This window comes from Trachurus japonicus, chromosome 5 (genome assembly GCF_045865225.1).
Source record: "Trachurus japonicus isolate A0001 chromosome 5, Traja_1.0".
In the NCBI taxonomy this organism is placed as follows: domain Eukaryota; kingdom Metazoa; phylum Chordata; class Actinopteri; order Carangiformes; family Carangidae; genus Trachurus; species Trachurus japonicus.
The window spans coordinates 34,768,333-34,789,852 of record NC_140911.1 but is presented as its reverse complement, the minus strand read 5'-3'; the positions used below and the strand labels follow the sequence as shown (position 1 = coordinate 34,789,852).

Genomic DNA, 21,520 nt, shown 5'->3' with positions numbered 1-21,520 from the left:
CAATGGAGGTGGATGTTTTTAAGTTAAAGTTAAGTTAAATGCTAGGAGAGCAGTGAGGAGCTTTTCTCCTGCAGCAGAAGGTAAGAACAGCCTTTCAGTGTAAAACTGCGGCGAAGGTCAGACACTCAAATGCACTAACAAAAACCAAAACAAAGCGTTGACAGAAGAGTAAGTTTAAGGTACATCACTTGGATACAGCAAAGATATTTTTCAGATCAGGACCCACCTGAACCTTCAAATAATTTAATCTTGTCCACATAAGTCAATTTTGCTTTTCAACCAAAATTATATTTTGATCATTTTAGGGCTGATGAAGACGGCACACATTAATGAAAGTATTATGTAATACCTTTTGTCTTTGAGATAATACCCTTCTTCTAAAATATTCTTCATTTCATGTAATGACATTGCTGAAGATAAATTAACTTAACAGAAATAATTGATATTGATATATAGATGTGTTTCAACTAATGCTCAAATCCACCAAACATGTAAACAAAATATATTCTTATACCTGACAAACAAATATATAGCAACACTATTTGTCCAGCCATGTTTTAAACCTGATACTTTAAAGATATGCAACTGCATCAGAGCAGCTTGTTTTGCATTGTCAACACATTCATTCAATGTAAACACACTGTAGTCTGACTAGACGCCCCAAAGAAGTTCCATTATAAATGTAAATCAATAATCGCTGATCAACTCTTAACAACTAAGTGTGTTGTTGACATCTGGTTTCAACTTCATTTAACTACCACGCCAGAGAGATTTCACTTTCAGTTCCAGGAAATATAACAGCCATGTGTTTGTTTAAACTAAATGCTGACTTGTAGGGGGGAAAAAAGTATAAATTATTCATGAATGATTATTGTTCTTAGGTTGTAGTTGTTTTTTTTGCACAGGAACTGAACAAAAGAAATTCCATATTTACAGATATGGAGCAACATTTTCACAAACTGAGTGCAAGCATTCGTCATAGTTTTGTCTAGAAAAGTATATTCTCACACACACTTGCCTGATCAAACTACAAGTTTTGCCTTAAAGCCATATTTGCATAAAAGACAATATCATGATTGAAGTAGGATGAAAGCAGCAGCCAGAGGTCAAAATGCATATGAAGAATTGATGCATCACAAAAAAGGCATTACCATAGCTCAGAGTCCCAGATTATTTACAGCTGAGCTGCAGAGATATACTGTAGCAAGTTAAAGCTGGAGATTTGCATGTCTAGTATTTTTAACCACACTGCGTGCGCTGTGGGAAGGTGTGGTGCTCTGCTGTCCTGTCAGTGTGTTGCTGAAATCAGGGTTGGAAGTCAGTAAAATGAATCAAAAGAACCCGTGAATGCAGTCAGCATTAAGCCAGACACCTGAGCAGCTGAGGTTTACATTTCTTGAGATAGTGCTTGTTGTTCGCTCTATGTTCATTCATGTGCTTGGCTCAGTGGCAGTTCTGACAGTTGGGATGACAAGGCTGATTATTGACCCTGCATCTACAACCACCTGTTGTGTCTCCATTGCCCTGTAAAAGACAAAAAGAAAATAGTCAGCTGTACAGGTCACTCTCCTCAACGGTGATCAGACACTTGATGAAAATATCTCGCCCCCGTGTGTGTGTGTTTGTGTATGTATTCACATTTGGTCCCCAGCGAGCTTGTTTAGTGACCCAGCAGATTTCTGTCTTGCACATCAGACAGCAGATCCAGTCACAGCCGTCTTTCTTCTGGACGATGATGTCACACCGTGGACATTTCATGGCCTCCCCATTCTGCAGCAGGCTCTGTAGTCAAACCCAGTTAAACAGTGTTAAATGTTAAGTTGCATCATTAAACAGTCATGAGTCAAGAACTCTGAGCCTGGAGTGCTGTCGGAGCAACACGCGCACGGATATTAAAATATTGAGTATCAACTTTGAAAAAGTCAGACAAATACTTCACAGTTAAACTTCCAGATAAAAGAGACTGTATGATTCATTTAAAAAAAAAAAAAAAAACGGAACTGGTGTAGTAATTACACTATTATTAGTCAGTGCTATACATGTATGCAGCAAGCTATCTTTATTTTATTTACTATTACTATTATTTGAGTTACTGTTGCTTTTGTCATCTCTGTTATTATCACCCCATGATAAGGTACTGTTCACAGGAGAAACCATGGACAAAGGAAGGTGCATATGGGGTAGATAAACTCACTATTATTACGGTTATTATTGTTATCTTGTAATTATCATTTCTCATTTTTCAGATACTCAAGTTACCTATACATTTTGGTAATATACCTGTTCAGGAGTGCTGTGTTAGAGAGTGTAGGTGCTTTTGTAATGAATACATTTTGATATTTTCTTTCTGTATATGCTTTGATGATAAGACTTGATGAGATGTACATGTATGAGCTGTTTCTTCAAATAAAACGTTTAATAGCAAAAAATTAAAAAAAACAGACACTTCATCAGCACACTTTTTTTTCATGACTGCAATATTCACAGTCTATGAGACAAGATTAAAAAAGAGAAAACCTCTATGAGAAGGCTTAGAGTACAACACTAACACTAAAGTTCAAAAGTTCAAATGCTGCATCACTGCACAAGAAATAGACTGTACTTTTTTATCATAATGAACAGAAATAATAAAAAACGAGGTTGTCTCTGTTCCACATGCACATGTTTATAGTTCAATGGCAGCAGTTGTAAATCTGACCCACCTCCAGCATCTGCTTAGTCTGCTGAGCCGCCTCGTCGTTGGCCGCCCGGATGCGCAGGTCATCCTGGTAGTCCTTGCAGTTCATATCTGTGTGGATGGCCTGAAAACACACACACACAGCAACTCTTATGCATGTGTCAAAAGAAATGCTTTACTCACTCAATAGAATAAATGTAAGACAGCTAACCCTGCAGAGGATGCAGTTGGTCTCGTCGCACGTTTGGCAGTGGAACTCGTTGACCTCGTCCTCGTAGACGCACCAGCCTGGACAGTTGGGCGTCTGGCAGTGGAAGCTGTGCTCGGCGCGGCTCTCTGCGATGCTCAGCCGCATCTCCAGAAACCGCTGGTGCTCCTCCTCAGTGAGCAGCTAACCAATCAGATCAATCATTTTTACATTAGGTCTAGATTTCCAAACAACTCATACAGAGTCATAACATGGATTATTTTTTAGATGACTCTGGATCCAGTCTGGATGATAGTGATGTGAGTGAGTTGTGTTTTTGATGTCTGAGTCTCCGTGTCTCACCTCTTTGATTTCTCTGTCCAGTATCTTGCTGTCACAGTTGTCCGGACAGGACACCTCAGCGTCTTGACAGTTCACTATTGTCCCTTTCAGACATTCCCTGGACAAGGAGACACGCGTACACACAGAAGAAACAATGCCACATATAGTCCAGTCATTTTATGAAAATAGGTTGAACAAATTGCAACAGAAGCAAACTCAACTGATTTTGTATCCTCAACATGCCCTTAGTAGAATTTAGAAAGAATTTTGTTCTTAATTTGCTTGCCTGGTTAAATAAAGGTTAAATAAAAAAAATAAAAAATTAGTGAGGGAAAAAAAGCCCCAAAGAATCCCATTAGGGGAAAGTTTTGAAAAACACCAAAATATATCCCATTCATACGCCTATTAATTATTTTTTTCACGTGAATAGGGTAAAAATTTTAACCTTTAGATATCACCATGAAAATTACTGAGTTGATTACTTACATTAATACAAGTAAAAAATGTATTGCAATGTAATGCAATGTTCGAATCAAGTCCACGTCCCTTGCTGCAAGTCCTTCCATCTCTCCATCCCCCTTTCACAATTATATCTCTATCTATCATTAAAGGTGAAAATGCTAAGAATACTTTTTTTTAAAGAACTGTTGGATCACAACAACCATCAGAAGATAAGTGTCCTTCTTCTGGAGCTCCCTGGTCTCAGCAGCAGTCACCTCCATAAGAAAGGAGCATGTCATACCTGCTCCACTAAGGTGGCGGTCATCTTAAAAAATTGCAGCCATCTTGAAATTTCAAGTGGTTTCTTGTTGAGTGAGCGATGGTGGAGTCAACTCATCCCAATTTTCATACTGGCACCTTCATATACATACCCTTGCAGTCACGGTGGAATTTATGCAAATTTTCTCATGTTAACAAACAATTAAAAAAAAACTTGCAATACATTTTTTGTTTGTCTTAATATAAGTAATCAACTCAGTAATTTTCATGGTGATACCTAAAGGTTAAAAATTGTACCCTATTCACGTGAGAAAAATAATTAGTAGGCGTATGAATGGGCTATATTTTGGTCTTTTTCGAAACTTTCCCCTAATGGGATTCTTTGGGGCTTTTTTCCCCTCACTCAGGACATGTTGAGTTGAGGATACAAAATCTGTTGCAATTTGTTCAAGGTTGACCCCCATTTTGGCTTAAAATTACTGGATTAATACTGTTCTTGTAGACTTATAGAGAGCAGACAATATGAGATGCTACAAAGCAGTTTCCTGTCTGACCTGCAGAAGGTGTGCAGACACTCCCTGAGCACAATGCCCTCTCCTGGCTCCACGGTAGAGAAACAGATGGGACAGTCAGTCTGTGTGACATTGGGGATAAGGTTCTGGTCTTCTGTTGCCAACAAGCGCAGGTAGTTCCTCTCTCGTTCTTCCTGCTTAGCCTTCATTATCCAGCAAGAGAGAGAGAGATACATACACAGCACAGAGATCCATTACAACATCAGAACTCTGTGTTTCCAGAGAAATGTAAAGGGAAGCAACTAGACTGTTAAAATGAGCATCAGCAAAGTTTTCATTTACACAATTCTGGTGGTGTTATGCAGACTCTTCCATACATAATTTTATTTAGTTGAGAATATTACTATTACTTATACTAATACTAATATTACTATTACAAATACTTTACTTCCAGGAAAATAAACTGCCACTGAAATGACTGTGAAGCATTTTAGGCCTTTTTACTGCCATTTGCACTTTAGAAGCATAGATTATCAGTTCTATTTAAGATATTTTATAGTAAATCTCAATTCAATTCAATTTATTTGAGGTGGGACAGTGCAAGTTCATGAACGAAACATAAAATCGTAAACAAGCCGGATTGTAGCCACAGGCTAATTTCCATCCGTTGTCCCAATACATAGTTGTTCCTTGGTACAAAATACAATAAATAAAAACAAAAGCATGTTATAAAATAGCAGCATTCAGTTTACAGTACAATAGATAATAATAATAATACAGATTCGGTGCCGTAGTACGACAGTAGTACAAAAGTGCAACCGTGTCATGAAATAAAGTGCTTACAATCATCAAAGTGCTTAGAAGGTCCTGGGAGTAATATCTAATTGAGCTGTGTTACAATGATAGGCCTAAGGATATAAATTGATCACTTGCACGGCTATGAATAACTAAAAGTTATATAATAATATAAGAGATAATAATATTGAATATATATATAAATATAATTATTATTATATTATATATATATATATATATATAATCGACCTGTGACTAGTGCTGGCATTATTCATATTGCTATTTTGTCTATGTTAGTTATTATAATAATAGTAATAATAATAGTAATGATAGTAGTAGTAATAGTAACAACACAGCAAGAATGACAGTAATAACAACATCAACACAATCATATAGCAGCAATACAACAGTCAGAAATAACATTTCTATTAGTGGGTGCAGGTCTGTGTCGATAGCAACCAGTTTTTTAAATGCTTTTTGAAGGTAATATGCGTGGTGCATTCTCTGACTGTGAGCGGCAGGCTATTCCATGTCCTGCAACCCATGACAGATAGAGCAGCCTGACCGAAGGTGGTACGTCTGTAGGGGATAGCACAGTCTCCTCTAACTACTGATCTTGTGACCTTAGCAGATGGTTGGCTATCAGTGTGTTTTATAAAATCTTTCAAGGGTGGGGGAGCCAGGTTGTGTAGGGTTTTGTGTACCAGGCAGGCCCGTTTAAAATCAACTAAGTTGTTGAAGCTCAGCAGTTCGTGTTTGTCAAGGACGTTGCAGATGTGGTGTCTTGTTTGCTTTTTATCGAATACCTTTAGAGCTTTACTGTAAAGTGACTCGGCTGACTTGAGGGTGGTTACACCTGTAAGGCCTGTAAGGGACCAACTTGTAAGACAGTATTCAATACGGGAGAGAATTACAGAAAATAAGAACATTCGGGCTGCTGCTAGCCTTGTAGCCTATTTATTTTCCCTCTTTTAACTGAAACATTATGTTTTTTTTTATGTATGCATGAAAATGACCATCAAACTGATTCTGAATGTAAAAGGTGTCAGAAAAATGCATAAAGCTCTGAAGTCTGGAGCTGATGTAAATCCTCATTGCAAAGCTGCAAACCCAGTAGGTCCACACACAGGACAGCACAAGGATCTGGGCTGTTACCTGTTCATACTGCAGCATGGCCAACTCTTCCTGCCGAATCCGTTGCACCTCCTGCTGGTCTGGCTGGTAGATATCAGGCACCTCGTAGTTCTCTGGCCGTTCCCCTCCACACATCTCACAGCCAGGACGTGTCGGCTTGTTCACATATGTGCAAATGGTGCAGGCCCAGCCCAACTGCACACACAAACACAGATATTAAATTCAAATTTATTGAGGGATAACCCCTTGAGATGCATCATCTCGTCTTCCAGGGGGTCCTATACTTAGAAACAATCAGACAATACAATACAGTCACATAAACACAACACAAAACATACACTTAAAGTGTGCACAGCGGCTCCCAAATCCCTCCTGCCCACCCCATCAGCCCCTAACCCATCACAAGGGCAAAATAGAGGTAAAAATACATGAATAATGTAATAATAATAATAATAATAATAATAATAATAATAAAACTAATAGCAACAGCAGGGGGTCTGAAACAAGGACATTAGTGAGGTCTTGAACAGATGGAAGGAAGTGACAGATCTAATAGATGGCAGTAAGTTATTCCAGTCAGAGGGGGCTTTGTGTTTGAAAGCACGTCTAACAATTTCTTTTGAAGTTCTTGGGATGGAAAAAAACAGCTGATGTGAGTGTCTGAGAGAGTAAGATGGTCGGTAGGGGACTAGGTATTGTTTTAGGTAGAGGGGATAATTAAAGTGGTCACATTTATAAATAAACTGAAGCCAATGGAATCGTCGCCTACTGTTGAGAGGAAGCCAGTCAAGGGTTTGATGCATGATACAGTGATGGGTTCTATAAGGACATCTTAAAACAAATCTAGAGATACTGCTAAAAGCACCATCAAGAGCGTGTACTGTAGGTATTTCTCTGATGTGTTTTGGTATATGGTGTGAGCATAGTCCATTATTGGTCGTAGCGGCAGGGTGGAGATTCTTTTGCTTACTTACTTACAATTTATGGAGCATTAAAGTATGCTGAGATTATGATTTATTCTATCAGATATAAACAACCTCTGGACACATCATCTATAGTAGGCTACATACAGAGTTAAAAGTGCTGAGATATGGTATAATGTCTGACAGTGTTTGACTGACCTGAGGTTTAGGAGCAGTTGGGGGTTTAGGAGGAGGAGTTGGACGAATCTGTGGAGGCTCTGGAGGAGGAGCTGTCTTCTCACCACCACCTCCACCTAGCCCTCTAGCAAAAAGTTGCAGTGACCCCATTGACTCCACAATCCCTACAAACAGATTTCCATTCCATTAGACATCAAAACCTCTATTGACCTGTAAATGCCACTGGTTAATCCAGGCTAGTGACTGGCTCTGTCTAAGACTTTTTTTTCTTTTTTTTTGATCAAGATTTTATTTCATTACTCAAAAATTAGGAAAAACATATGTGAATAATACAGAGCACAATAGACAATAGACAATACTCACAAAAAAGCAAAAAAAAAGAAAAGGGAACAGCACCAGAGCAGATGCACACAGAAAATAAGATAACTTCAACGTACAATTATATTATGAAAGAATTAAAAAAAAAAAATGAAATAGATGGATGAATGACAAAATAAGTACCGGTAAAGATGATAATAAGAATAAATAATAAGGTAACTTTAATGTATAATTAAACTGTGAGAAAAAAAATAAAAGCTAGAATAAATGGATAAATGACAAAAAAAAAGAATAATAACAATGATGATAGAAATAAAAATACAATAAAAATTCTGGTGCAGCACGAAATTTTATAAACAAAGCTACTAGTGGTCATATTACCCTTACAGAAAAATAATGAAAAAAAAGACAAGGGAAAAAAGGACAAATAATATAAAAATATGCTCTGATACCATACAGCAATAACAATAACAATATATTTTCATAATTAATCTAAATGTATCTGTGTCCAGCAGCTTTGACCTGTCAGTGTGTGTGTGTGTGTGTGTGTGTGTGTGTGTTACTGACCCTCAAAGAGTTGCTGCTGCTGGTCCTGTTTGTGTTGATGCCGTGTGAGATGAGCAGCGTGGGCAGAGAGAATGAACAGGAAGGCCTGGTCTCCGGTCTTCCGGATGCCGTGGCTGTACAACGTGTCCCGGTCCCGAGCCAACCGTTTGCCGATGACCCAGCGCTGCAGCAAGGGGTGGAACCCAAAGTCATGGCTGATCTGTGAAGGTGAAATCGGAGGACAAGACAGATCATTCAACAAGACAGATCATTCAACGCAGCTGCAGTGTAGCATCTGTGCAGAGGGGAAAATACTCTCACTTGTAATATGATCGATGATGGTTGTCTATGCACTGAATTTGTGCCAGTGTTCATGTATAGGTGCATTACAGGTAAATAGATAAAGTGCTGTGGAAAATTGCAACAGAAGTATAAAACTGCTAACACAGTAACAGCAGAACATCTGCTGACTTCACACTTTGCACTGTGTTTCATACCAAAGCACAGGAAATAGCAATATATAGTCAAAGTTGTTGTCACATCAGTAGGCCTACCTTGTCTTTAAGTTGTGCAATAGTCATATCAGCAGAAACCACAAGAGTGACTGGGATGTAGTTTTCTGACTGGGCGTCCTCCACTCCAACCTTCAACCTACGGAACACAACAGCACAACGTTGTCAGTGTTGTTTTAGTGTCTATTTTCCTTCTTCTTGCATAACAGAGTCAAATATAACTTAGACACAGTCATGCCTGGCCACACTTTTTGTTATTCATTTCTTGTTGCCATATACTTGGCCTTTATTCTCTGTGACCCTTATCCACTGTATAATCCCCACTCCACTTTAAAAATAAACACTTCTCTACAAAAGAGGGAGGAAACTTCCCCGTGTGCAACAACGCTTTGTGGTTTTTCTTGTTTTGGGAACATGCCAATAGTAAGGAGGTCTCACACACACAAACACATGCCTGCACATACAGTGACGTCTCACCTTATGGAGTCCTGAGGGTAGGCCTGACTGTTGATACTGACAGACACGGGAACACCGAGTTGCGACAGCATCTGACACAGTTTCACAGCTTCGTCGCTGTTCCCGCAGCTGAGGGCTTCACCCAGGGACAAGGCCAGTTCCTCGGCTGCAAGGGAAGCAAGGGAAGAGAGGAGTTTATTTCCTCATGTCAGTTACTATAAATACACTTCATTGCCTAACAATGGCTGTCACCACAGGATAGCACTGTTTTGTGTATTATACAATACAATGGTGAGTTCCTTCCTCACATATTACAGGGGGGGGAAGTCTCAGTTCCACCTGTCTGTCCTTTAGAGTGGTATAAGTCACTTTTAGATTACAGCAGTGTGTTTATGACCAATCAAAAACAATGGACACTGGACACTATAACAGAGATCAATAATTAACAGACTAAAATGATCGGCTATGTGTTTTTTTTTATTTTTCATGACAGACTCACAGACATGGGTGGTCTCACATAAGGAGTTAAGGCGAAACTACATAAGATTAGTTTCCCCAATAACAAAATCGAAACTAAGCTGAACTGCTCACCCTCCTTCAAATTGACTCCCGGTGCAACTTTAGAGGCCATGATCGCACCTGAAACGACAGGTAACACAACATGTGTCGCAGCAATCGTATGACAAACAGTTCGAACAAAAACATAAGAACAACAATCAGATTCAATCTCAGCTGTTTGGAAGACAAAAGGTGTGATAACTAACTTCTCTCTGCTGCTCGCGGTGTCGCGCGCCCAACAGTTCCCACTTCCGCGGGTCGAGTCAGCAGGTGGAGGAAGGTCACGTGGTCGCTACAGGTGAAAGAAAAGTGACTGGACTGAACTAAACTGTGTTTTCTTCTTGCTTTCCTACAGCGAGTCGCCTCTGATCCTCTGACACTGACAGCAAGACGCACAGCTGGAAACGAAAGTGAAACCGAGTCACGTTCAGGAAGAGAATTTTAAAGAAAAAGTGCACAGGTTTGTTAGTTAATGTTAAGAATTTTAAATAGGCTACAGTACACCTTCAAAAGAGAAAGAAACGATTATATGTCTTTTTTTTTTAACCATGTAAACTGCTCTCACTAACAGTTGTTTACTTCCCCCTGTTTGATTTAAGGCAGCTAGAGTAGTCTACACCAAGCAACTTCTACATTATAATAGTAGCTAACAACAGTAATAAAACTTACTATAATGAAACAACCAAAGCTATGGAATTTAATAATAACATACTGGGATAATAATAAATGAATATAGTTTAAAAAATAAATAATAATGATCAACAACATCCAGCAGATGGCAGTGTCTATCTAAAGTTGGACAAGTTAATGGCTCCCACTGTTTGTTCTATCAGATTTTTTATTTATTTATTTACAAGGTTTAACTTCGAGTGAGTTCTGTGTACATTTATAAATACTGTTTTATTCCATTTGCACAATAACATGTGCATGTTCAATAGTGCAAGTAACCCTCTTATGGTTTTGATTACAAAGTTGGTAGGCTTTAACAAATTGTTAAATACGGGATATCTGTGTTTGTTAAAAGTGACTGATAAATAAAATGATCTGTACGAAAGAAACCACTACTGCTCCTGGGCTGTTCAACACTTTGATCCAGATGCGCGGCGCAGATAAACGAGCCAATCAGAGCGGCTCCAGCAGGAGGGGCCAGCAGCCCTGCTCAGCAGCAGCAGCAGCAGCAGCAGCCTGATCACAAAGTTGCAGAGCGTCTCCGAGTCCCCGCCTGCTCCGCTGAAGCTTCCACACCTGCCACCTGCTTCTTTCTCCTCCTCCTTCTCCCACTCCTCTTGCTCTTGCACACCTCCATCCTTCACTTCACTTCCCCTCCTTGCAGCCGTCAACAGTTTCCAGCGAACTGCACCGGTCAAAGTGTGTCTCGACGCGGTCCAACATGTTGGCTTGTACGGAGATGATCACTATGTGTCTGCAGTCGGCCAAACAGAAGCATCTCCGGGCTCAGCAGCAGCAGCAGCAGCAGCAGCAGCAGCAACAGCAGCCGCCGCCGCTCCACAGCACCGGCCAGGGGCTTAATATCTTTCATGATGTGAGTGCATCCACTGTCTTACTAATGCATCACCTTGGAAAAGTGCTGTTAGTCCACCAGATAATTAGCCTAATGCTTTTGCTGTTGATGTTTGTAAACTTCATCTTCATTGTCTTTAGATATTATCAGTAAAAGTCTAAATACATTAAAGTTCCTTCAAGGGATCATAAAAGATGAAAACATGTAAATACTGACATTTTTAGCTGCTTGTTTCTCTAATTCCATGAAAGTGTTTATTTTTTTTTAAAATCAAATGTCGTTATCCTATATACCCATATCACATTTCTAAAGATGATACAGTGTGTGCATGTGTGTGTGTTAGAGCAAAATAGGAGGCACTGCAGCTGCTTCCTCTGCATGATAAATTAAGCTCTCACAGTCAGACAGTTTTAGGGGCTGCTGGGGGGGTCCTCCTTTTTTATTGGATGCACACATACAAGAGCGCTGGAGGCACAGAACACACACACAAATCTTTTATCTAAATATTACAAAATCAATTGGATATTAAATCGTGTTATGTTGTGTCATGCTTTTTTTAATAGTTTATTGCACTTCAATGAATTTGGATTTTCAGTGTTACTTCTCTCTTTATCTCGTACATAATTACACACAAATGTGCACCTGCCCCAAATGGAGCTTAAACCAACAACACCCCCGCTGGCTGATTAACCACACAACGCTGCAACAGAGACTATCCATCAACAGGCTAATTATCCAGCCATCACGTACTGTCTTGTCCTGGGTTAGTAGGCCAACGATGTGTCCAAATCTGACTGACAGCTTTCCATCTGCTCTGCCTCTAATGTAGCACACAGACAGCTTCGTCTAAATAAGGACACACTATACTCGCATTTTGCAGAAATGTCACTTTATTTGTGCACATGCCGTTCCCTGAACGGATTACAGCACCAGAGTGCCTCTGCAATTAGTCCTCAGCCTTGGGTTTTTTGTTGTTGTTGTTGTTGTTGTCAGAGTGGAGGCAGGCTGACAGAACACTCGGCTTGATGGTTCCCTGCTCAGAAACATGATTATGTTTGAATTTTGTCTAAAACGGCCTGTATAGGAGATAATGGTGCTGAGAAATACTTAACACCCACAACAGCCAGACAGGGGCACGCTGTCTTGGTTTTGATTACCACACTTGTCGGTTCATTGTCCCATTTCACCACATTCAGTCTTCTCTTGGTCTGTCACTCTCAGGTGTAGTGAGGGCGAGACATTGTTCAAGATCTCATTTGTGACTGTAGGTAGCCTATACCCCAATTATTCCACTGGCAGATTTTGCCTTGAGAAATCAAAATGTTCATTTAAAGCAGGTAGAGAGAGCTGTCTCACGTCGCTGTGGCATTTCCCACAGTCCCCATGGTGCTAACGTGGCTAAATAAAGTCGGACAGGCAGATAATAAACCTAAAAAACATAGCATGAATATTTTGTGTGTCAGGGGAGAGAGTTGTAAAGCAGATCAATGGTGATTGATTTTCAGAGATAATGCCAGTGGATGAACTTTATAATAGCAAAGGTACACATTGATTATCAATAGAGACAAAACACACACACACACACACACACACCAGCTCAGCTGAAGTGGTAAGTAGAATGGCGATGTTAATGAATATAAAATTATGTTGGTTCTTGGAAGGTACAGTATCAGAGAAATGTATTTTCCATGTGACAGGCAGGAATATCAGTGCATCAGAGTCCTTTTTACATGATGACAGAATAAGCTGCAGAGACTGTAACAACACACATTCCCAGGGTAAAACACAAAGAAAAGAGTCCTGTTCAAAGAGCAGGGACAATCGGCGATGGCGGTGATGGTTGAAGGAGCTGGTTATTATTCATATTGTGGGCTTTTTCTTTTTGTTGTCTTTGTTTTGTGCAGTGGTCCTCGTTTCTGAGGCTGGCTTGATTCACAGCACTTTCTCTGATTAATTTCTCTCTCCCTCTCTCCCTCTCTCTCTCTCTCTCTATTGCATCTCTTCCTCCTTTTCCTTAGCTTCATCTTTACTGCTCTCAAACCAAAGAAAAAAAAACAGGCATGTAGTGAAACGCAAAGGTAAAAGCAGCTGGGAACAGGAAAATATACATTACAGGCAATCTCTAGAAATGAAAAAACTGAAAAATACGACACGTGCAGTAGCTCCCGTTTCCTCTTTGTTAAGCTGAAAATCTAAAAAGGAAAGCAGCGTGTCAGCAGAGCCTGAGAGAACCCACTGTCTTAACACCTGCCACCATGACATCAGAACAGCAGCGCTCTGGGAAGCAGGTCTGACCTTTTCTGGGCTTGCTGTAAATGATGCATTATCTTCTCCTGACAGTGAAGAGCCCAAAGACACAGCCAAACAACAAACAAGTTTAACAGTACTGCACCTGGATTAAATGCTGTTTAAGATGGGTTATGGCACCAGGGGGGAGACACTTCTGACTGAGAAGGGGAGAAGGAGATTTGCTGTGCGATAAGTACGACCATATCAGATTCATGTTGTGCCATGTCATTAAACGTAGCATTTAAAAAAATAATAATAATAATAACACAGCAACCTGCAGCTGTGCAGTCACCTTCAAGTCTAGACAGATGAATCAGAAACAGAATCAGAAATCAAGTGTGTTGTGAAGTGGCTTTAAAATGACCTGGCTCTTGTTATTAGTCTGGATTGAAGTTGTAGAGAGATGGGGGTTGACAGGCGAAGGGTACAAGTGAGGGAAGTGCAGACTTTGAGCTTGTTGACCTAAGGAAAATGAAAGTGTGGGGCAGGCTCTGCTGCTATTATTAACCTGTAGGTCAGAAATGACGAGCATCACGGCGCTGACCTCTGCCTGACGGACTGAGGGGGTGGAAAAAAATCAATAGAATTGAAGAGATCACTTCATTTAATTTTCCATTTACATAGCACAGTATGAAACCTATGATCATGTTACATTTTTTCAAGGTGGAGTTAATTGTGTCCTACTTGAAAATGTGATTGCAGGAGGAAATATTATAGTGCCACAACAGCTATAATTTGTCATACATGTAAATAATGTATAGTTTCAGATTATCTTTTATCTGTTTTAAGCATAAACCTGTTGAAGTACATCTCTGTGCACAGTTGGTTCTCCCTCTTCTCATTTTGACAGTGATATATAGTGGCGCACATCTTCCCCAGTTTAGTCCAATTATCTGAGCCACATGAGAACAAAGGTGATCGTTAAAACTGTCACCCAAGCTGTCCATTGTAAACATTCATTTGGTTTACAAGAGGCACTTCAGACTACTTCAGCTGAGTCCACTGTACTGTAGTTATGTATGCATTAACTATTCAAGAGATATTTACAGTATAATAGGCATTTTGGGAGCTCTAATCTTTACTTTCACTGCAGATAAGTGGTTCAGTCATTATGGTCACACTGGGGAATATTTAAAACCTGTTTTCCTCAGATCTTGCACCGTCCTTAGATCTCAGATATTTGGCCATATGGTGAAGAGCCAAATACAAAATGTGGACGATAAAGTTGCTCATAAACTGAGAAAAACCCAAGCTGGAGTTTTTGTCTTGTGTCTTGTTCATACCAGGCTTTCCCATTGATAGTTGCCCAATTTACACTAGAACTGATTTCAGCATATCTGTGCCAAGCAAGTTTATTTGTGCTTTAAAGCATAAACTTTTTAATACAGATGCTGTCACTGGTTGCTGCAGATATTTAAACCTCTGTTAAAGAATAGGCTTTTTATTATCCGTGACAATTAGAACAATACCTGCCAGCCTCCGACACACTTAATTTCTCATCAGCAGGAAAGTACAGAAAGTTTGTTTTGGCGGTGTCATGTATAAATGTCAGCCAGTTCCTCTATTAATCCTTGTCATATTCCCATTTTCCAGCAATCCAGATTCATTATTACTTGTATCATTTTTTTTGGTGCATTTTTTAACACTAAACCCAACTGCATATGTCCAGTATTACCTGTGCCATCATTTGTGGCATGCGATTCATGATTTTTGTTTTTGCTTTTGTTGCAACTCGGTGTTGTGTTCACTTTTGAGGTGGTAGCTTTATTGTGACCTATCCTCTTTTCATTCAGAAGCATCCTCATCATAGTTGCTATTTTAACAAACATGACAGACTCTGGTGTCACAGACACTCTTGGTAATCATTAACCCTCATAGTGAAACAAAAACCCCAGAAATCCCCAGACAAATCATCATCATTGTTTTCTATGTGCAGCAGTATATATTTTATCCTTCCTCTGGTGTTCAGGTCACCAGTGACCCGTTTTCAGGTTTTAAATGCATAGAAGTACCACATAAATTTGTTTATAGCATCAAGGCTTTTTGACTTTGTCAGGAACTGCTATTTAAACAAAATAAAACAAAAAAAACTTTTTTCTCAAATTTCTAAAATGCTCTGGTTAAAATTATGACATTTGTGGTGTTAGGTAGCCTAGAAATCTAGACGCACCCTAGCGATAGCAAAAATATTTGCTCCGTAGGTGGGTCTAGAAACGAGCCGTAGGAACTTTTTGAGTCTCGAACACCGATTGTGTTCACCAATCACAGCGCTCTATCTGTTTAGAGAGTCGTTGGGCGGGCTTAACGCGATGGCGACGTCGATTTTAATTGGCTTGTCAGGCTAACCTCATCCTGCTCTTTGCTCTGATTAGTCGTAGCGCTATCCTATTGCGTGCAGAGGCAGTTTGAAAGACAGCCTTCATCCCGCCCCCTGGATTGAGCCGAGGTCTACCGGTCGTTTCCAGACTATACATTTTAGTGATATAGTCTGGCTTGTCAGGCTAGGTGTTAGGGTCAATTTAGTGCAAAACCAACATTTTCATGGATAAGGAAGCCTAACAACATAACCAGGAGATGAGAAACAAATGGAATGATAAATAATTATTTGTGGAAGGTTCAATTGAAGCCAAGGGGTTTACTGACAAAAAAGGCCCAGGGGCCCACACCAAAAATATTAAAACTAATATTTTCATGGATAATGAAGCCTAACAATGTAACCAAGAGATGAAAAAAAATATTGGATGAAAATAATGTTTTTAGTGTATCTTACAGCTGATTTAAAACATGACACCATAGATGGTAGCAGAAAGCTAACACAAGACAAAGGTTAAGGAATAAGACAGCAAAAGACTGAACAGAAAATGTTGATATAGCCACTTGTTTAACCTTGTTTGACCTAAAACTGTGATTCAGTCTTTCTTTGTCAATGTAATTGTACCTGCACTCTTCCTTCTACAGTGTGTCACCATTGTCAACTGGGTAAAATCTGGACTGGGGCTTCTTATAGCCACCGGCCAATCATCGCATTTAGCTGCAGCCAGTCGCCATAGCCACAGCAGCATTAGTGCCTGATGCTTAGAGCTGGTCTTTTAAATACACCACTGCTGTGGGGGATCTGCCAGCTTGGCATTCCTCTGGGCACCAGTGATGAGCCTCAGCCTGTCGCTGTTGCTCTCCTGTTTATTGTTTATGCAGATCCTAATTATATGTAACCTGGGCAACTACTGCTCCTATGTATTAAACTAAAAAATATAATCATCAATAAATGTTTAATTCATGTGCACATCCATGTCACTTGCTGCAAATTTTGTTGATGCAGCGTGTCTGTGCAAGGTGAAAATGGTTTTGAAGAGTTTTTTTTTTTTTTTCCACTTGAGTGGATACAGTGATGAAGGCAGCTGCAAGATAATAACTGTTTGGCCTTACACTGATTCTGAAATTAGTATTTACCTCAGAAGAATAAACCAGTTTTCAAATTGACACATGCTACCAGCCAGCATTCAACCTGACATGAGTCACGCATTCAGAATGTAACCGCCCGTGTCACTGTCCTTGTTTGTCTGACTGTTCTGTTCAGCGCAGCAGAACAAATGAACCTTGTACAGTGGACGTCACGCATCCTATTGTGTTTTTGACAAACTGCCACGATGCTTAATAATCTGTACCTGCCTATTGCAAGAATCCTTTTAGTGATGCCTGGTTAGAAGTAATAATAACCATCTCCTCTGCCCCCTTTCTGTGTTTCAGATTTTCCGCCGAGCAGACAAAAACGGTGAGTAAACAGTACACAACATGTCCGGTGATGAATAATTTGTCACAATGCATGCTCGTTGTTTCCCCCACATTCTTTTACTTGATATTATGCCTGAGACAATCTGGGTAAGGAGAATCGAGAGACTTGCATGAATGACTGTTTGAGCGAATCTCCTTTCCTCTTCATGCTCCAACAAGATGCTGGCTCGTGGCCATGAGTGGAAGAACATGTCACACAGAATAAAGCACCTCTCTGTCAGTGTCGAAACAGATGACTGGGTGCTGTTTACAAATTAATGTGAGTCATGTTAACACAGGCCGAGCCAAATTATTCTTTTTCTGGCGGTGTGTGTGTGGGGGGGGGAGCGTGGGGGTGTTGGGGGTGTTGCATCATGAGTGTTACCTTAATAGAAGTGGCCTCTATTGGACTCCTCACTGCAGGCGGCCCCGGTTCGAATCCCGCGTCGAGCAGCCCTATCCTGTGTGTCATTCCCCGCCTCTCTGCCTCCCATTTCCTGTCTCTCTCTCAACTGTCCTGTACATTAAAGGTGCATTGTGTAGGAATTACTCCCATCTAGCGTTGCGGTTGTATATCGCAAGCAACTCAATCGTATTTTTCATGTTGCATTCACGTGAAATTGGGCAGACGGCAGACGGACGACAGCCGCTGCACGTAATGGCATAAACAAGCCTCTATGTAAACAAGTGGTCTGTCAGCACGAGGCAAAACAATACACGTGACAATATGTTGTCGTGGCGATGTGGTATTGTTTACCTGACCCATGTTTTACCAGCTTTCTCTGGACTTCTGTGACTAAAATGACATCTGGTTTGTTACCGACGGCCGTCTGCCCGACTGCACGTGAATGCAGCATCAGTGTAACGCTCCATTCCTCCACAAACTGAACAATCAGAATACAACCTGTTTGCAGTGATGCAGTGTGAAAACAGTGGCTGAAAGCAACATTGAAAGTTCCCATGTATACTTGCCACTGTGCACATTGTGGATTGCATGCTATGTGGTAGGTGCTACTTTTGAATACAGCAGTGCAGTATTAAACTGCCTTATGCAATGCAATGTGTAGTGAGCCTTTGAGATGGCTGTTGTTGCTCAGAGCGTCAGACCCTCATGGGGGCTACGTGGTTGTTGGCTTTGGTGATCAAACCATGGATGCACAGCACGTAGACTCAAACAGGATTTGCTCATGTTACAATTTTTCACAGTTTGATATATCCTTGCTCTGTAACGTTAAGTGCATTCCGGGAGTTGTATGGGAATGAAAGTACTTTTTTTTTTTGTTGAACAGACTTTTCCTTCAAGCTATCTCATTTAATTTTACACGAGTGATGGTCCTGACTCTTGCAGTTTTAAACTAGTCCCAGGAAACGTGATAACGCTTGCTCCTCATAGCTGCTGGGTGTGCTAGTAGAGTATGTGCTGTTGGATTAATAGTAATAGTGAAAAAAAACTGTCTGCAAGGTTTGTTATTGTTATGTCTCCACATTCATGACAGGCTAGCCAGGTATTAAGTTTTCAGGCTGGCTTTCAGCACAAACAGAAAAATGGATCCAAGGTTGAACTGATTAGAATTTGGTGGTTAAAGGTCATTGGTTGCCCTTGCAAAACACATTTCAAGTCACAAGTCACAAATTCATATGCCAATCATGACACAGTTTAACACAAATGTCTAGTGGGATAGGTCAACTTCACGGTGACATCATAACATGAAAAACACCTCTGGTCATTTTCATGTTCATGTTCATATTCAACGCTTTAACTCCGGAAGGAGAGATTTGGACCATATTTCCTGGAGCTTGACTGGTTGGCAGAGATGTACAACAACGAGGTGTTGATTCTAGTTTTAAATGTTATAGACTGTTTCTCTCTACACTATCCTGCTGTAATGGCACAAAATGATCCCATCTGTTGCTTTACTCTTGGCAAAATGCATAAACACATTTACCTCACAGAGTTGTGTCCAGCTCATATAACCGTCAGGGTCCAGACAAACACAACTCCACCAACACAAATTATGTAGAGCACCCAGGACAGCTGAGCAGAGAAAGGGAAAAAAAATCTCCTCTAACTTCAATTAAGTAAATGCAAATCCAGAATAACTGAATGGGGTTTGTTGTTTATACCACAATAACTCACTTGGAAAAAAATACAGCATATGCAGCCATCATTATTGTGTTGCATCCATTTAAAGAATGGGAAAATAGTCATCTTTGGCCACATAGACCCACTGCACTAGCTACATTGCTTTATTGAGTGCCCCTGCCTATTACATCCAATATTAAGTCATATTTATTTACTATGTGGTTTATTTAAACATCCTTGCCGTAATAATACCCTCTTTTTTCCTCTGCTGATGCTATGGTTAAGAATGTCTAATTAAGATGAAATTAGGAACCAAAGCAAATCAGGAAAAAGTGCACATTACTGAGACATTGTTGCTTTTACAAGGTGTGTGATCATTATGCCTCTAAACAGCAATCACCGGTACTTCTCAACAGCTCTTAACCTTCACTATGACGAGTCTCACATGTGATGAATGGTGCTACGGCTTCCAGCCAAATGTGTTCACCGCTAGATTTTTATTATAACGAGCTCGGCTGATATGACTGTCATGAGCCAGCTGTGGAGAGAAGGGGGGGAGGGGAATCAAAATAGTATATAGTGTGCTCCATCCATTGTTCTTTATCTTACAGTAATATATACCACAGGGATTAGACTGAATATGAAATATCAACGAACTAAGCAGCAGCAGAATGTAAGAATAATAAGCTATTAGAACAACTGGATTTGTTGGAGTGCTTTTTTTGCTGTGTGCCATTCCTCCTCTCTCTGTCTCATCATTTCCTGTCTCACTCCATCCTGTCAATTAAAGCCAAAAAAAAAGAGTTGGACTTGTTAACATGCAGACGAAGTCTTTCCTCAGCTGTAGGATGTCTTGCCTTCGAGTTTCACTAATCAATATACTTTACATTAAAATTAATCAAATGACTTAGTCTCAATCGTGACGAGCCCACAAATAACCTCCCTCTACTTTTCCTTCTGCTTCAACAGAGCATTTCAGTGTCTCTCAGCTCATGGTTTTACTTCACCTCACATCTGTCACATCTGCTGTAAGACAGCTGTGTTCAGCCCCAGCACCAAACATGAGGCAGGTGAATTTAACCACTAGTCGGTAAACAGCTTCAGCAGCTTAAGAGATAGATACTTTCAAGGAGTATGTGTAGACCAAAGCTAAAGGGAAATTTTACACTGCATTTGTCCAAGTTTGTTGCTTTGAGGTGGATTTAATTACTGCAAAACAAGATTTGCACATTCACTTTTTTAATTAATATTTCAAAGGTATCACATGGTCTTTGAGCAGGGTAGCCAAAAAAAAAAGAAGAAAAAACCTTAAGCTGATTGTTAAAGATGAAAAACAGCATGTTCGTGTCCCTGAAGGTTTTCTTTTTTGTTTGTTTTTTACTGCAAGCACACTCTCCTTTAATAATGTTTTAAGACTCAACATCACCAGTGTGGATGAAATCCTGTGGATAATTAGACATCCTACAGAAGTAAACCAACTGTGACAACCTAATTGGTAGAATGGTCTCAGATGAGCAACCTTGTTTGACATTTCTACATGTAGCAGTTTTGGATTTTAGGTACACAAAATTAAAGTTGTCTAATTTGTATGAGGAGGAACTTCACATTTTACTATAAAATATAGTTGTTGTTCTCGAGATGTTCAGTTATCAAACACACTGTCCAGTGGGGAAGCTGAGGAGGTTATTTCCTCTTTGTCTCCTGAGTTTTTAATGAACCAGTGAACCTTCTTCTTGCCTGACATCCACTCCAACATACAGGAAAAGACCAGTCAGCTTCAGACCATTAGTGAGTATGAAAATGGAAAAGTGGTAGGTGTATGCAATCTGGAAACAGCCTTCATGCTTAAATTGGGCTATGGAAGCTGAAAGACAGCTTATATCACAGATGGCCTGGTGGTGCAACACATCCTGAGTAGAGCATTGATACTAAGAATACCAGGATCGGGAAAGGCTTGAGTATAGTATTGCATAGGAGTTTACTATGAAGAAACAAGAC

At 40.0% G+C, this 21,520-nt stretch overlaps 2 protein-coding genes across 2 annotated transcripts in view; one reads left to right on the top strand and one right to left on the bottom strand.

Moving 5' to 3' along the window:
- Nucleotides 1-189: 189 nt before the first annotated feature.
- Nucleotides 190-10,235, bottom strand: rbck1 (RanBP-type and C3HC4-type zinc finger containing 1). Its single transcript, XM_085777688.1, has 13 exons — nt 10,064-10,235; nt 9,891-9,938; nt 9,321-9,465; nt 8,886-8,982; nt 8,353-8,551; nt 7,489-7,631; nt 6,389-6,562; nt 4,481-4,641; nt 3,228-3,324; nt 2,889-3,068; nt 2,703-2,801; nt 1,639-1,782; nt 190-1,524 (listed from the first exon to the last, which is right to left on the bottom strand). The coding sequence occupies exons 2-13, from the start codon at nt 9,928-9,930 to the stop codon at nt 1,444-1,446; spliced, it is 1,560 nt and encodes a 519-aa protein (XP_085633814.1). The 5' UTR covers nt 9,931-9,938; nt 10,064-10,235; the 3' UTR covers nt 190-1,443.
- Nucleotides 10,236-11,034: 799 nt separating this feature from the next.
- The window catches only part of necab3 (N-terminal EF-hand calcium binding protein 3), a 39,753-nt gene continuing 29,267 nt past the window's right edge, over nt 11,035-21,520 (top strand). Inside the window, exons 1-2 of the mRNA XM_085777687.1 lie at nt 11,035-11,400; nt 17,416-17,440. Coding sequence (XP_085633813.1) covers nt 11,248-11,400; nt 17,416-17,440 — 178 coding nt within the window. The 5' untranslated portion in view covers nt 11,035-11,247. The remainder of the gene's footprint in view (nt 11,401-17,415; nt 17,441-21,520) is intronic.

Bases quoted from the DNA above. Each gene is read 5' to 3' on its own strand.
- rbck1 (XM_085777688.1), bottom strand. From the start codon at position 9,930: ATGGCCTCTAAAGTTGCACCGGGAGTCAATTTGAAGGAGG. The intron at 3,069-3,227 runs GTGAGACACGGA...CTGATTGGTTAG, and splicing joins TGGACAGAGAAATCAAAGAG to CTGCTCACTGAGGAGGAGCA. The intron at 1,525-1,638 runs GTGAATACATAC...TGTCTTTTACAG, and splicing joins AAGCTCGCTGGGGACCAAAT to GGCAATGGAGACACAACAGG.